The 17,447-nt window shown below is 37.7% G+C and overlaps 2 protein-coding genes across 2 annotated transcripts in view; both read left to right on the plus strand.

Moving 5' to 3' along the window:
- The first annotated feature begins 3,488 nt into the window (after positions 1-3,488).
- LOC114467803 (uncharacterized) lies at positions 3,489-9,665 on the plus strand. The gene is made up of 4 exons (XM_028454249.1): positions 3,489-3,893; positions 6,248-6,832; positions 6,914-7,033; positions 7,199-9,665. The coding sequence occupies exons 1-4, from the start codon at positions 3,880-3,882 to the stop codon at positions 8,241-8,243; spliced, it is 1,764 nt and encodes a 587-aa protein (XP_028310050.1). The 5' UTR covers positions 3,489-3,879; the 3' UTR covers positions 8,244-9,665.
- Positions 9,666-14,460: 4,795 nt separating this feature from the next.
- Positions 14,461-17,447, plus strand: part of cacng2a (calcium channel, voltage-dependent, gamma subunit 2a) — a 61,639-nt gene continuing 58,652 nt past the window's right edge. Inside the window, exon 1 of the mRNA XM_028454273.1 lies at positions 14,461-16,050. Within this exon, the coding sequence (XP_028310074.1) occupies positions 15,825-16,050 (226 nt within the window). The 5' untranslated portion in view covers positions 14,461-15,824. The remainder of the gene's footprint in view (positions 16,051-17,447) is intronic.

Genomic DNA, 17,447 nt, shown 5'->3' on the forward strand with positions numbered 1-17,447 from the left:
CCTGCTGCTCTGGTTAAACACCTTCACAGTGATAGTAGAACAATGAAGTTGTTCTTTATTTTCTCTACAAGTTTCTCAGTCATTCTAGTCGCTCCTTTCTGACCTCTGCATTCTGTTGGAATAGATTATTATTCATGGTTTCTTTTTGAGTGTAATACTATAATTATATGCCTTCTTTATACACTAATCTAAATCTAAAAACAACACAACCATGTATGTATGCGAAGAGGCAGAACAAATATATGATCACAGGACAGTAACATTAACACTAAAAAATTTTAATATTAAACTCAACTCATATAGACATACTTAATAAATCAAATAAACAGACACAATAGACCCCTAAATGATTAATAATAATAATAAATCAATCAACAAATCTTTGACATAATTTGTATTACTTTAAATCACCAGTAAATGGCATCTTTAACTAACTACAATAACTGATCGTTTGATCTTCTAGAATTAAAATAATACTGTAAGATTTAAACTTTTTAAAACTGTGCTTTGACCATATGTGTGTATGTGTTTATCTTTGATGAGCTCATGTTTGACCCTGACCATCACAAATGTTTTACTATCATAACAAAACAAGACACATGTGCAGCCATGTGCCAGGCAAGAGCAGAGAAACACTCGATAACAACATGGAAAAGTATTAAATATTAAAACAAAGTTGTATTTGCAGAGTGGCACTGTTTGTTTTTTAAATAGAAAGAATTGGTCTTATTTATCTTATTGTTGATTTATTTTTTAGAGTATGTAAGTAAACCTGTGCCCCCTTTCAAAAATATCATATCATTATCATGAGCCATGTATAATATATCGTCCCATATCATACATCACGGTGATCAACCTTTACCACAGTGGGGCCACAAAAATGTGATTTTTCTGATCTAAGGGTTACATTATTAACATTCATGTCAGCATTTAGAATAATGACCATTCTGAGCATTAATATGGGGAAGAACAATAAGTTTGTGTTGTCATTTCATGTGTTTTTGGATTCATTTATTGTTTAGTTTAGTTTTTTGTGGACGTTTTATGTATTTTTCTCTCATTTTGCATTTTTTGTTGTTATCTTGTGTGTTTTTACTTTCGTTTTGTGTGTGTTTTTGAAGTCATTTTGCATATTTTCCTCTCAATTTGTTTTTTGTTATTTTGTAATTTTGGAGAAAGTTTTTGTGTCTTCGTTTTTGTAGTTTTTGTTGTGGTTTTGTAGTTTTGTAATTATTCTCTAATTATTTTTTTTTTTTTGTTGTTGTTGTTTTGTGTGTTTTTGTAATAATTTTGTGTACGTATGTTGTCTACTGTACATTTATGTAATTTCATATGTTTTCTAAAATCATGTTGTCAATTTACTTTAGGGGCCGATGAAAATTATAGCGAGGGTTGCATGTGGTCCCCGGGCCACCAGTTGCCTACACATTTCCTTACATACTGGTGGTGTGGTTTCTTCCAGCTGTACTGATGATATGTGAACAGCAGGTGGCGACAAACCCCACAAAGGCAGCTTCTGACCAAAACTGTCCATCAATCACATGGGAGATCTTCACCTAAATTACTTGGTTTTGTGATACATTTTTTATTTAATTTGGGGAAATTTTGAGGAATAATTTGAGTTAAATTGCAGAATTTATGGAAAAAGAAAATGACGCAAAAACAATTGACAGCTCTTTTAACAATTTACATTGAAACATGATTTCCATCATGTGATATATGAGAAAACTGTGAGCGCAGGCAAATATTGTAGAGTATCTTTGAAATTGTGTATTTTAATGGACTGTAATATCTACAACCAAATTAGTTGGTCATTTACAACTTGATTCTTCATGTTTTTTGCTATCATTTTTACTGTCTCCTGCAGGCCGTACTGTATGTCCTAAAGCAGTGGTTCTCAAACTTTTTAGGCTCAAGTACCCGATTTCTCTTATTTCTAAATCCAAGTCCCCCCTTTGTCCAACTACATTTCTTGTTTTTTCTTTCTTTCTTTCTTTTTTTTTACTGCTTTTTAGTTTAACTAGATTTATATTTCACAAAGTGAAAGTATAAAAATGTGGTAACAGAGCCACTGAAAGAATAAAAAGAAAAAACAGAGCCTGGAAGAAAATAAACACAATTGTAATCCTAATTCTTTTTTGTCTTTATTTTTTATTTTTTAAATTTGAAATGTTAAATATGAATCTAAATGTTAAATGTAAATGTCAATGATAAATGTAAAATCTAAATGTCATAGGTAAAACTAAATATTTAGCTAATATGCAAATTCACCGAGAGTACCAAAATGAAAGCTCATTTCCGGTGAATTTGCATATTAGCTAAATATAAACAGCAACTTTTTGCAACATTTAGAAATAAAATAACTTTATTCCATTTTTTTTTTTTTTTTTTTTTTTTTTGGAGCAGATTTACAGCAATAGTTGTGAAACGTGTGATATTTCTTTTCTCGTAAAAAATATAATGTCAATGTTATTCAACATTTAGATTTAGTTAGTTAGATTTAACATCAGACTGTTCAACCTAAATATAAATGTTGAATCTAAATGTTAAATCTAAATGTAAATGTTAAATTTAAATGTCACAGGTGAAACTAATATTTAACTAATATGCAAATTCACCGGGAGTACCAAAATAAAAGCTCATTCCGGTGAATTAACATATTAGCTAAATATTTAGTTTCACCCATGACATGTAGATTTAATATTTAACATTTGGATTTAACATTTACATTTAACAGTTAACATTTACATTTAATTTTTATGAGAAAAAATTACCACAAATTTCACAAATATTGCTGTAAATCTGGTCAAAAATAATGTAACAAACAAATGTAAACAAAATTTCACATAAGTTTTTTAAACTTGGTTTGTTGCTAAATGTTGCAAAAAGTTGCTGTTGATTTTTACATGCGCAATTTTATAATCGGCGCTCCATAAGGAAAAGATGAGATATATATGCACATAAACATATTTACAGACAACTATATACATACCAGTGTTGGGGCCAATTATAATTGTAATTGCGTAATTGATCATTAATTAAAATCTAAATGTTGAATATTAAATATAAATATAAATGTTAAATCAAAATGTAAATGTTTTGGAGTAGCAAAATAAACGTTTATTCCAGTGAATTTGCATATTAGCTAAATATTTAGTTTCACCCATGACATGTTCTGTAGATTTAACATTTAGATTTAACATGTGTTCGTTTAGTGAATGTATGGCGTGCAATCAGCCTCCCCGACGAGAGAGGGCACCATCAACAGCCCAAGCAGGGCCACCCTGCCAGCCACGGACCAACAATGATCCTGAAGCAATAGTAAATCAAATACATAAATTATACATATACATAAATTTGTTATAAACAAACCCGGTGAAAATGACTTGAGAATTGAGCGATTTATGACAACTTTAATTGTGTAAACACATCATTCCTCTATAGATGTAATGCACTGTAGGAGCGATTGCCACCGGTCCAAGATGGCCGCCCTGTTGACGCACCGCTTATGAGGACGTGTACTTAAGCTAAACACTGTCTGCTGGCTCAGCTCAGCCAAGGAGCTTCAAGCTGAGAAGAGTTTGGTGGAATAGGAAGAGCTAGCATGGTCACGGACGGCTTAACTAAACCAGGTTTAAACCGTAAGCCTGGCTCTACTGAGAACACTTTGATCAAATACCCCGTGTGTTTGCAGCTGTTTGTCCCTGTCGGCCACCGTAGGATACTGCAGGTTAAACTTGTCATGTTTACATAGGGTGGTGCTGCTGAGAAAGGAAAACGAAACCGAAGCAAATGTGACTATAAATGTCTCTGTAGGAGGATCATTTCACTCACATTCTGAAGATTCAAGACTTTAAAAAAGCTTTTCAGCGTCTGAAGATGGCTGACCCAAGGTAATGTTTAACTATTCTGAACAACATATTTACTTTTGCCTCAGAAACATTTGTTTTATTTAATCTCGTTTTTAAAGAATGCATGGAATGGTTAAAATGTTTGTAACTTAGAGCTGTTTTCTGTAATGTAAAATAGTGGAAAATGCTTTATAATTTGTGTATTGAACAAAGGATTACATACATTTTGCTTTTTTTTAAACAAAATCAAAAAGAAAAAGTAAGTTTACAACAATTTTAATTGGTCAAATATGCGCAAAAAAAATAAATAAATAAATAAAAGCGATTCGGATCATGTCTGCTCGCATCTAAAAACTCAGATTTATTTATTGTTTTTGTTGAGGTTATTTTTCAGGATCTTGTAATTAATCTTTTTATATATTTTTATTCAATTGTAGAATATTGTTATAGAAAGTTCAAATGTATGTTGTTGTAACCCATTGGTTGATAATAATTGGGTCAGTTTTTCTCATACCTGTTGCTGACTATTTTTCTCTCTGTAAGTAATACATTCCACACTGCGAAATAAGTCACAACAGTGCTGATATCGTATCGATATCTGTATCGGCCAATACTTAAGGCAACAATATTGGTTTTGTATGATATCTCAAAAGTCATTTTTATGAGGCAAATTGAAAGTTCTGTTACAGTAATTAATATCTGTTCAAAAGTACAATGAATAATGCAGTCATCGTGTATAAACACATGAAAAATTGAAAACACTCATTTGATGATATGATGATTAATATAATATTTACCATAACAGTTCACAATATCTATAATGTCATGTCAAAACCTCAGTTTAAGTTCTTCAACTCCCTTCATTAAAGATACCTATCTATATTGTTAGTTTGCGAGTGAGCGCCAATGGTGCAGAACATTTTGAAATGTATAACTCTCTGAGTTTAGTGAAGTAAAGCTGAAGTTGGCCTTTTTTGTTGTTTTTTTTTTTTTTTTTTTTTAATTTTTTTTTATTCCAAGACCCGCAGGTCCCACAATATAGATGGTGGAATATAGACGTGCGGCTGATGTATGTGTTTCTCGGTTATGCAGATTAAAAAGAGAATCAAAACAACCCATGCACGCCTGTAAGTAGGGATGTAACGATTAATCGTAAGGCAGTTAAAAATCGATTCATAGGTGTCACGGTTCACATCGATATTCTGGAAATTGAATCGCAGTACTTTTTTTAACAGCAGAGGGCGCTAAATATTTATCCACTTGTTTCAAAGTGTAGGCGGCGGGCAGAATCTGCTACTACTTTCTTTCTGGCTACCTTATACTCTTAAACATGTTCATAAATGATTCCTTACCCCTTTAGCACCGAAAGAATATGTGTAATATTACTTGAATATTTGTAAGCGTCACGTTTTTCTGTTAGCTCTGTCTGCTAGCGCATAGCATCTCTTCTTCACTGCAATAATTTTCAGTTTTGCATTGTTTACTATAGAACCAGAATTTAAATTAATAGGCTTCTTCTTCATTTGTATTATTCCTTTATTTATTTATTTCATTCAAGATTTATTTTTAGTTAAATTGCATTGTTTTGAATAATTTATAAAGGGAATTTTTTGACAATGAAAAATAAAAGAAAAATAATACAGTATTTTCCCAAAAAAATAAAGGAATATTTTTCAGTCATAATTTGTCTACAGTCCCTTTTTGTAACATAAATCGTGAGAGAATCGCATCGTGAACCCAGTATCGTGAATCAAATCGTATCGGGAGTTGAGTGAATCATGATATCCCTACCTGTAAGTGCCTTTTGTGTTCAAGTGTGCAATAATTATTACGACGGTACCGATTAAAAAAGGAAAAAAAACAACTTAAAGTCCCCCCCAACGTTGCTGAAAATGGAGCGCGGGATGAAAACATGTCCATTACCCAATTTTTGGTAATAGTTAATGATTTCTATGATGTAATTTTGTCAAGTGAAAACTCCAGGACAAGAAATCAACTCAAGATATTTCTGTTATAATGGAACCTGGTAGAACAGTTCCGATTTATTTTGAACTTTTGAGAACGTGAATTTTGGGTTTTCCGTCCGTTTTTCCGTGATCACAGAGAATCAGAGTACCTATAGCCGTAATTACATTTTGACAAGGAAAAATTACCTTTGAGATATCTGTAATGACGTACCTTGTAGTCATGTACGGGAAATGTGAGGTGGATTCCCCCTCGCGGAATAACGTTGCAATATATGCAAGGTTTGTTTTGACGGGGCAGAATTAAACTGCAAATACTTCTAACCAATATCAAGCATAGATATTAAATGTTGAAACAGCTTGCCACAGGTAGGTCATTTTGTCTGCTCAGATATTTAAAACAAAGTAAAAATGTCTTTATATGTCTTACAGGAAGAACCTTCAGAACGCTCTGTGCAGCTACACCATGGATACCCTCAGCTACATCCTCACAGTGAAAAGCTTCTGTGAAAATTCCTCTAAATGGATGCTCTGGAGAGAGACGGAGTTAGACTTGATGATGGACATCAAGGACAGGACGGACCAAATCACCAAAGTGACCGATGCGAAGAACAAAGGTCAAGCTTTTCTAAAAGGCGTGAAGAACATGTTCACCCCAGCGGCTTCTATAGTAAACCAGTACGCAGAGCTGGAAAAGGAACTCAGTGAGGTGTTGAGGGACACACTGGATGGTCTGAATAAGCTCGGCTGCTTCCTGGATGCTGTAGAGAAGCTGGCAGTCACCTCGCTGCACGTGTTCATGGAGAATGAGATGCTATGCCTGCCTGAAGACATCACTCTTGACGACCTTCAAGTTGTTCTCCTAGCTACAGCTTACATCAGCCCTCTGCTGCTGGAGTTTAAGAATGACTATGAAGAGTTCTTCCTGCCTAAACTTAAAAATGTGGACGTATTAGCATGTAGGCTGGACAAGTACATCCAAACCACCAAAACCATGTGTGAGAAGCTTGAGAAAAGGTAAAGAAACTCTTAAAACCACTTAGTATTGTTGAGTAATCTGAAACATCTCCTAAAAAAGGTTGACTTTGTATCCCACAGCTGCTCATGTGACTTCAGCCTGAAAAAAACCAACAACATTAAGGTCAACGTTCACAAGGGTTTGTCAGATAATTACATTCAGAAGATGCTCGATCACATAAATCTGCTGGATGAGATCAGGTGGGTTTAAACAAAAAACCTGGTGTGAGATTGTAATAGGAGGAACGTAAGCAGGAAAGAAGTGACACAGGTTCTGTCAGCTTAAGGAGAAGTTTGAGGGAGTTGTGGTAACAGGGAAAGGTGGTTCCTTGGACTTCATTCATGCTTTCTTTTGTCCCCTCTCAGGATGGACCAGCAATTCCGGATGGTCTTCTTGTTCCAGCAAGAAACCGGCCAGCACTTTGTCAAAGAGTTTACTGAGCGACAGCCCAGAATGCTGGAGTTTCTGCAGCAGTTGGAGGAGACCGCCGTTCAGCTGAGCAGGATGCACACTGGCGCAAAAATCTCTAGTGTGGCAGGAAGCTCAGTGGGTTTGGTTGGAGGTGTGATGTCCATTGTTGGCTTGGCATTGATACCGGTCACTCTTGGAGCCTCTCTAGCGCTAACGATGACTGGGCTTGGGTTGGGCATCACCAGTGGTGTCAACAGTGCCGTCACAACCTTCACAGAGATTGGAGTCAATACTGCACAGAACAAGAAAGCTGGGGAACTCTTCCAGAATTTCATGGAAGACGTTCAGAGCCTCCAGGATTGTGTAGATCAGGTGAGCAGTCAGATGGCAGAGAGGCTGAAAGCTGCTCAGGTAGAAGTTGCTGTAGGGGTGGGAAGGGCGGTTTGCACTGGCGGTGGGGTCGCAAAGAGCATTGATTCACTTGTTGATTTTGCTGCTGGTGTCAGACTGTTGAAGCCCAAAGAGGTTGTGTCAAGTGTTGGTAAAGCTGTGGCTCAGGAGGGTAAATTAGGGCAAAGCATATCAAGGATGGCCTCAGATGTCCCTGACATTGGTCAAGTAGCAGCTAAATCTTCCTTAGCTCTCACCAAATCAGCTCGGGTCGGTCTCATTGCAGTCAATGCTCTCTTTGTTGGTTTGGATATCTTCATTATCTGCAAAGACAGCATCAGTCTTGCTAAAGGAAGCCAGAGTGAAGCCGCACAGTTCATCAGTGAGAGAGTAGCACTGTGGAGGTCTGTGATGGGGTCATGGCAGAAGATCCATGACTCTCTGGCTGAAGGTCTTCCGGCGGCAGAGAAGAAAGAAGCAGCACTGAGTACACCGTTTTACATGAGCATGAAGATAAAGGATCCAACAAATGAAGAGCCGTCTGAGAACGTTGAAGGAAATCTGGCAAATTCACAATACCAGAAGAAAGCCATTGACGAGGTGGACTGAGGTGTAGCTGATCTTCACTTCATAACGTCCTATTGTAGAACAGCTTTTTTTATTTTTACTCTCATCAGAAGGGGATGGTATTGATTTATTACTACTACTGAGTCTGACTGACTGTGATGAATAACAAACTTCAAGCTCTTCACTTTTATCTGACCACACTAATGTGGATTATCCTTATCTTTGATACATGGATTATGTAAATAGATCTGATGCACAGCTCCCCTGTTTGTTTTTGATGTTCTCTTGTTACCTGTGTGCTGATCTGATGTTGACATTAACAGTTGTTTGTTAATAAAATCAGTGCTTACCACTAAAACAAATGTAAATATGTCGTTTAAGAAAAAAAAAGGTTTTTCACTGTTGGGTCAGACTCAGACGATAAAATGCGGCCTGATCCACACTCCAACTGTGACACGGTTATTTATTTACTCGCCGTTGATGTGACTGTTTACTATAAGACCTGTGCACATGCCTCTGTGTACATCTGTAGAACCAAACAGTAGTTTAGTCCACTGTGCTTGTCTTCTTTCAGTCTCCAAGTCGTCTTCTTCTCATTCTTCTTTATTTCCGGTTTAAGGACGGCTCTCCAAGCCATAGGGAACACACACCAGGGTCATTTGACGTCACCATCATCTTCATTTTACGTCACGTCTGCAGAACCATCGGGGAAATCAGACCCAGAACAGCAGTACAAAATGTATCTCACAAACTGTTCAAGGCAATAGGTAGAAATGTGTTCGGCTCATTCTCTTTGGTTTAGAGCAATTTATCATCCATTAGCATTAAAAGACTTAAAATTAATGTTTTTTTTTCATAAATCATGCCCTATGCTCCTTTAATACAAAAAAGAAAGCATGGATTTTGTCATGCGTTCAGCCACAACACACTTCTTTCCTCTAGAATTTAGATCCTGAATCTGTAACAGAATTAAGTCTTTGTTCAGCTCTCGACCTGTTGCTCTGGTTAAACTGGATTCCAACACGCCTTCACATTGTGAGTGGAACAATGAAGCTGCTCTTTACTTTCTCAGTCATTCTAGTCTCTCCTTTCTGACCTTTGCAGTCACAACAAAATGTTGCTTTTAGTTTTGTTATACAGAGTACAAATATTGGTCACTGTACTTAAGTAAGTATTTTTGGTATCTGTACTGTATTTGAGTATTTATTTTTTGGTGACTTTTTACTTTTACTCTTTCCTTACTTTTTATCGACAAATATTTGTACTTTTTAGTTTCTACTCCGTACATTTTAAAAATAAGCTTATTACTTTTAAGATCTTCGAAGATGACGTCACGATTTAAAAAGACGCAAACCAACAACCGCGAAGCTGGAGGAGAATCTTGAAACATTTTATTTACAAATGTTATCTATAATGAGTGCTAAATTGATAAAGGGTAACATATTGAATCTATTTCCATGTACCAGCTTTCTACAAGTTTTAAAAAATGTTAAATTAAAGCAGCTCATGGTTTTATTGAGCATTTTCACTTTGTTTTCTTGAAACATTTTATTTAGAATGAGTGCTAAACTATCCATGTGTTCATAAAGGGTAACAGATTTACTACAAGTTCCTAAAAAAAAATAAAAGATATAGAATGTGTTGGTTAAAAAACATTCTTCTTTATTATTGAAGGGACATATTTGTTTTACTTTCTTACTTAATGACATTTAGGAGCATTAACTTTTTACGAGTGTGGTGGGTTCCCCTTTATCTAAATGTTGATGTGATGATGTGAAGAATTCTCTGCGGACACCTTCTTGATATAAACATAACATTTTATTAATACAATGTGAAGATGAGTGTCCAAATTAGACCCGCCATTGTAGGTCTGAGGGCAGCAAAGCCAAGGAAAGAAGGCCAAGCAAAGACATGTATGAGAAACCTGAAAGCAACATCTGGTGTCTAAGGCTTTAGGTAAAGAACAAAGAGAGGAAGCAACATATGTTTATTACGGTGGTAAAACTCCCATATACTGTATCAACGAACAGAAGCCGGAGTTAGATTCGTTTATGACAAACAGCTGTAGCTAGTCTAAGATAAGGAACTGTCAAGGTTCACAGGTCAATATGACGTTCTAACAGCAGCGCCTCTGAGGTGTCAAGGTCCAATTGTAAAAACATGTCCAAACATGCAAAAGGCCAACACAAATCTAGGTAAAATGTACTGTATATTGCATTAAATGAATATCATATGAAGCAGTCAATACACCTCAAGAGTACTGATATATTCTACTCAATTAGAAGTACTGTTACTTGATTGAAATTGTACTCAAGTACAAGTAAGTCCTACATAAAATGCTCAAGTACAAGTAAAAAGTAGCTCAATGAAATAGTAGTCAAAGTAAAAGTTACTAGTTACTTTCACCCCCCATGTTTATTTTTTGGTCATAAATCTTGCCACGGTTCCCTTGCATAGAAACTTAAAACATCTTATTTTCTTTCACGGGGGAAATAGTGAGACTGTGTGTGTGTGTGTGTGTGTGTGTGTGTGTGTGTGTGTGTGTGTGAATATATTGCCCAAACGCCAAGTGTGCCTATGCCTATGTGCCTATGATGTGGGGAAACACGGGGCCTGTGGAGGGCAGCAATGCGCCTTTGATCCGTTTAGTCTGCCAAGAGTTTAAAAAAAAAAAAAAAAGAAGTATTTGGATGTGATGACAACAATTGGTGGAAAAACTGCAGATAAAACAGCGAGGCCCAGATCAGCCTAACATAAAAATAAGCCAACAAGCCAGAGAGAAAGGTAAAGTTTATACAAGAGGTTTCTCTCGTAATTGGTACAGGCTTGGCTAGCTGGATGCAGTCATGTAAATGCTCTATATTACTTCCTGTGTTTACATTGAGTGCTTTGTCACACAGAAGGACAGAAAGGCAACATTCCAGTACAAATAAGACACACACACACACACTCGGGGTGTGTGCACAAAAACACTCTGCATACACACACACACTTATGCACGCACACACAATAAAGCTCTGCAGGTGAAGCAAATGGCTCTGCCTCACAGTCAGTGACATAAATTGCACGACACAACAAATCAATAATGAAATTTGTGGCCAACGCTTTTAATAGTTGATTTTTATCGATTTTATTGATTCGTTGTTGCAGCCATTCACTGTCATAGATGTAAAAAATAGGTCAATTGTGTTTTTTTCGATGGGGTTGCTAGGAGACAGTGTATATATATATATGAATAATAGGCTTGTACTATGATGTAGCGACCAAATGGTGGTCTCTTCCTTTTTAAGTTTATACCTCACTACAGCTGCGTATGAAGCCAGGGATGTTTTCGGATCATCAGTTTATTCAATCAATGCGTGTAACACACCGCATTTAACGCTCAGTAACGTTAACGGCATTGTAACAACGTAAAAAGTAATTAGTTAGATTACCCCGTTACTGAAAAACAAACGCCGTTATTTTAAATGTTGTTATTCCAAACACTGCTCATGACTGCTGCGCCGGGTCCACTACCAACCACATCGTAAAGTTTGAGGACGACACAACAGTAGTGGGCCTTATCCGTGACAACAACGACATGGACTACAAAGAGGAGGTGAAACATCTGGTTGACTGGTGCAGTACCAACAACCTGGTTCTGAACGTCGACAAAACCAAGGAGATCATCATCGACTTCAGGAGGCCCCAGCCCAGCCACACACCACTCCTCATCGTAAAAACGTAAAAGGAGCTCAGCAGTGCATGTACTATGCATCGGATGAAGATAGCACACCTATCTCCTCCTATTGTCACCACCTTATACAGAGGCACTATAGAGAGCCTACTGTCCAACTGCATCTCTGCCTTTACACTGGCTCCCAGTCAGCCTCAGAATAGACTTTAAAGTTCTGCTGCTGGTGTATAAATCTGTGAATGGGTTTGGTCCAGAATACATCAGTGACATGTTAGTCAGGTATGAACCCAGCAGGTCTCTCAGATCTATGGACACAGGTCAGATAGTGGAGCCCAGAGCTCACAGTAAACATGGTGATGCTGCTTTTAGTTGTTATGCTGCAAAGAAGTGGAACAAACTGCAGCAGAGCTGAAGTCAGCATCACATGTGAACATTTTTAAATCAAAGTTAAAGGCACTTTTTTTCTCTACTGCATATGATTGAGAGAGAGATTTTTTGTCATGTTGTTGATGTCATGATGATTTTACTGATGATTTTAATTGATTTTAATTGATTTTACTGATGATTTTAATTGATTTTAATTGATTTTACTGATGATTTTAAATGTTCTTATTGATTTTAAACAATTGAATGTTTTATCATGTAAAGCACATTGAGTTGCCTTGAGTATGAAATGCGCTATACAAATAAATTTGCCTTGCCTTGCCTAGTTTGGTGCCTGCAGTGCCTCCGACTGGAAGTCCCTGCAGAGAGTGGTGAGAATGGCGGAAAAAATCTTTAGGACCTCACTTCCCCCCCATTCTAGGAGGTCGCAAAAAACCGCTGTCTGATAAGGGCTCAGAAAGTCAGCAGAGACACCCCCCACCCCCACTATGGACTGTTTTTGCTGCTGGACTCTGGAAAGAGGTTCCACAGCCTTCCAAGCAGAACCTCCAGGTTCTGTAACAGCTTCTTCCCTCAAGCCATAAGACTTTTGAACAAAAAAAAAATCCATTCAATCCCCCTCAAACCCCCACAACCGGATTACCTCACTGGATTGTAAAAAAGACAATATAACCTCATTGAATTGAAAAAATAGATAATATAACATGCATCAAAAAAGAAAGAGAGAGAAAAAAGTACAATATACTTATCTGTTCAGGAATCTTACACATAGATTTTCCTCTTGCTATCTATTTTATGTTTTTTATCCAGCTATACGAGCCAATGCAACAACATTTTGTACTTATCTATACTGTAACAGAGATATGAGTTTTGGTTCATATCGCCCAGCCCTAGTAGGAATGTTCACAGCCTTTCAATGTCAATAAAGATCGGCCTATAGATTCTAATGACCTAATTGTATTTAGTAAGTGGTTGACAAATGTCAATTTTAGATTTCCTGTACACTTGTATTCAAATATAAGGGATACTGGAGCTTGATCCAAATCTCGACAGGTGTGGTCCCCGGGCCACCAGTTGCCTATGTCTGCCTTACATACTGGTGGTGTGGATTCTTCCAGCTGTACTGATGATATGTGAACAGCAGGTGGCGACAAACTCCACAAAGGCAGCTTCTGGCCAACACTGTCCATCAATCACATGGGAGATCTTCACCTAAATTTACTTGGTTTTTGTGATACATTTTTAAATTTAATTTGGGAAAATCTTGAGGAATAATTTCAGTTAAATTGCAGGATTTATGGAAAAAGAAAATGACGTAAAAAGAATTGAGTTCTTTTAACAATTTGCATTTAAACATGATTTCATTCATGTGATATAAACATGGGGAAAACTGTGAGCGCTGGCAAATATTGTAAAGTTTCTTTTCATTTGTGTATTTCTGAGAGACTACGATATCTACAACCAAATTAGTTAGTCATTTACAATTGCCCTAAAGCAGTAGTTCTCAAACTTTTTTGATTCAAGTACCCCATTTCTTTTATTTCTGAATCCAAGTCCCCCCTTTGTCCAGATACAACATTTTGTTTAGAACAATATTTAACAACAACTGTAGATAATAATGATGGAATGATTGAGTGAAATAACACACATTTGGAAGAATCATATATTTATTTATTTTACTGCATTTTAGTTGAACTAGAACTAGATTTATATTTCACAAGGTGAAAGTATAGAAACATGGTGCGAAAGAAGATTAGGGCTGCTGGAAGAAAAAGAAAAAAACAACAACAAGAGCCACTGAAAAATTAGAAAAGCCAATAGTGTAAGAAAGAAAAAGGAAAAAAAAATCACAATTTTAATCTTAATTTTTTTTTTTTTTTTTTTTGCAGTCATGTATTATTATTTTTTTTTCTTCCTAATCCTCTTTTTAAATACGAGATTGTGTGCTGTTTTAACAAACAAACAAAAAAAGAAGAATTCAAAAAATTCAAAAATCTATTTTAATTTTTCCAAAATATCAGGCGACCCCAGTTAAACTCCAGGCGACCCCACATGGGGTCCCGACCCCAAGGTTGAAAAGTTCTGATTTAGTGGCGTCTGAATAGATTTTTTATTCTTCAGTGCTGCTGCTGCTGCTGCTGCTGCTGCAGCGCGCACACACATACACGCACACGCATGCACAAAAGCGTGCACCGTGAACGCATCACCGGGAGGACGGACGGGCAGAAGCTGCAAAGTGACCTGCAGGATTCTGAGCATCCATCCTCATCCTCATCCTCTGTGTGTGCACTGACATCACTGATGGGGGAGGAATGCTCTGCTGCTGCATCCAACGCATCCAACGCATCGTGACACCACCAGCTCCGGGATTGTGTAATAGCTGCTTGTGCAGATATTTATTTATTTAGGAGGAGGAGGAAGAGGAGGAGGAGAAGACACACACACACACACACACACACACACACACTCATCCATCTCAGTGGGATGGAGAAAGGGCTAAACCATCGGCCGTCCCTGGTGTGATCCTGGCCGGCTGGACATCCAGGCACCACCGCTCGGCCTCAGCGGCTCTCCGTCCTCCTCCAATCCGCTCTGAGTCGAGTGATGGTCGGCGTGCCTTGCCTGATGCTTCCCGCTCTCTCCGGATCGTCGACGACGGAACATCCTCGGACCGCGGACCCTCATTTTCGTCGGAAACCTTCCCAGAGCTACAGGGCTACATATGGAAACTGGGGATCAGAATTTTAGGAAAAAAAAGGAAAAATCTAAGCGGGTATTTTCATTTTTTTCCTTTCATTTATTTATGTGCGTGTCTTATATTTAGTCCTGATCACACCGAGCCACTGCAGGATTCTCCTTTAAACCTCACCACAGCCTGTTCCAAAACTGCTTGTATTTATTTCTGGGCTTTATCTTCATTTCTTCGACGTTTTTTTTTTTTTTTTGGTCAATGATACAAATCTTTGAGCTCTTCCGTTCCCCGACTTGCTGATTATCTCCCTTTAACAAACCAGCAAAAGCTCTAAACACAATGTTACAGCCTTTGACCAACTCATTGAGTATTGAGCTGTTTGTACTGTAAAGTCTGTCATTAATCCAACACTGCCCCCTCTTAGCATCTCATCTGAGCCCATCACCAGCCAACGAACAGGTTGTCGGAGGAGAATTTGTCTCATTTCGAGGCTCGGCTCCAGGATCGCAGTTTGGAGGGACTGCAGATTACTGTATAGTCTTCTGCTGCAGCCAAAGGCCTGTGGAGGACACGTTTGGAACATTTTTTTATTTATGTCTTTATTTTTGATGGTGTAGAAGCCAAAGGAGACACCTGAGAGGAAGCAGCCGTTGAAAGACTCTTCCTCTTCCTCCAAAACAAGCCTTCCTCTACATTTTTCTCGGCTTTTGGTTCTCACCCAAACGCAACCATAAGGTTCCTACCGCACCCTCGCCCTCCTTCCTCCCTCTCCTTCAGCTCCAGCTTGTCCCGCTTTTTCAGTTTGATTTGGTCCCGCAAATTTTCAAATATTTACTTCCTGTACATCAAGAGGAAAGGGGGTTCCCCTTTCATGGAATGCGGAAACATGGGTCTGTTCGACCACGGAGTCCAGATGCTGCTGACCACGGTGGGAGCCTTCGCGGCCTTCAGCCTCATGACCATCGCGGTCGGCACGGACTACTGGCTGTACTCCCGAGGGGTCTGCAGGTCCAAGTCCATGAACGACAACGAGACCAGCAAGAAGAATGAGGAGGTGATGACCCACTCAGGCCTGTGGAGGACCTGCTGCCTGGAAGGTAAGAGACACCGTCTCCTAAAGGTGCTTCTCTCAGTACTGCTTACTGTCATCATATCACACACAACATCTACTTTTCAATGTCCTGCCATTTCTGTCTTGGCGTCAACTACTTCTAAGAATGAAGGGTCACATTTTTGACACCTTTGGAGCTATGTTGGCATTTTTCGTGTCAGGGATTAGAGTAACGCAGGGTTAGGGCTTTACACCGATCTGATCGGCCAATATTTAGCTATTTATGCAATTAGACGCTCGGTAAACGGTAAATGGACTTGACTTTATCCCCACACTGAAGTAGTCTTAAAGTACTTTACAATATCAGCTCATTCACCCATTCACACACCCATGGGACTGAGCTACCATGCAAGTGCTGGTCAACCACTGGGAGAAACTTGGGTTTCAGTGTCTTGCCTAAGGACGCTTCAACACATAGCTTATAATGGGTTTCCGTTGCAGATTTTCACAAAATAAAAGCGATATTTCTAAAAGTCGACAAAGTATAATTGCACTTTGAACGTGTTGCCATTGAGGGGCTGTTTTGGGCTGGAGCCTCAAACCTCCCGTGAAATTACATCCCGCGAGACTTCGGCGCAGGAAGACGGACGCTCCAAACCTCCTTATAACACTCCGTGTTTCTTTGTTGTTTCCTAATGTGGCAGTTATCATTTTTAAGTATAATGCTAAGTTTAAGTATAATGCTAAGAAATATCCCGGTCTCCTCTTCTGTCCACATGTACCATGTAGTGTTTACTCGGAGAGAAGTGGTCATGTGACCAGGTACGTTACGTTCTGTGACGTGTAGTTGCGGAAAAGGTGTTTCCATAGCGCTTTTGCGACACATTTCAATATCGAAATATCTGAAATTCCTCCTCATGAAAGCGCAACATTTTTTCTAGCGATATTTAGAAAATTACAATATCGCTTATATCAATGTATATGTATATTTATATATATTTATATATATATATATATATATATATATATATATATATAATAACTTATTTTTATGTGTCAAATCACTTGTTTTAGGAGTCGCACTACAGAACTCACTCACACGTGCTGTCCTTTACAGGAAAAAAGCCAAAAGTGATAATGTGCAGCTGTTTATTAATAAATGTGCCTGTGTGGCATTTCTCATCAACAAATTTAACCCAGAATGGTCTTTAATAATAAGACTTTATTTGAAATAAAATGATTGAAATATGAGTTTTGGTCTGTATAGCCCAGCCCTAAAATCAAGTGGTATATCTGAATAAGAATTTTTTTTTTTGTGTGTGTGTGCTTACAAATTATTTGTCATTTTTAAATTATTATTATGTATTTTTTCTCAACGTGATAGATACAATTAAGGGACAAATTTCACTGTAGGGCTACATTGTATATGACATTACATTTGTA

This window comes from Gouania willdenowi, chromosome 8 (genome assembly GCF_900634775.1).
Source record: "Gouania willdenowi chromosome 8, fGouWil2.1, whole genome shotgun sequence".
NCBI classification, from domain to species: Eukaryota; Metazoa; Chordata; class Actinopteri; order Blenniiformes; family Gobiesocidae; genus Gouania; species Gouania willdenowi.

Excerpts from the sequence above, each read along its gene's own strand:
- LOC114467803 (XM_028454249.1), top strand. Across the intron at positions 6,833-6,913 it reads TGTGAGAAGCTTGAGAAAAG|CTGCTCATGTGACTTCAGCC; the intron begins GTAAAGAAACTC and ends TGTATCCCACAG. Across the intron at positions 7,034-7,198 it reads AATCTGCTGGATGAGATCAG|GATGGACCAGCAATTCCGGA; the intron begins GTGGGTTTAAAC and ends GTCCCCTCTCAG.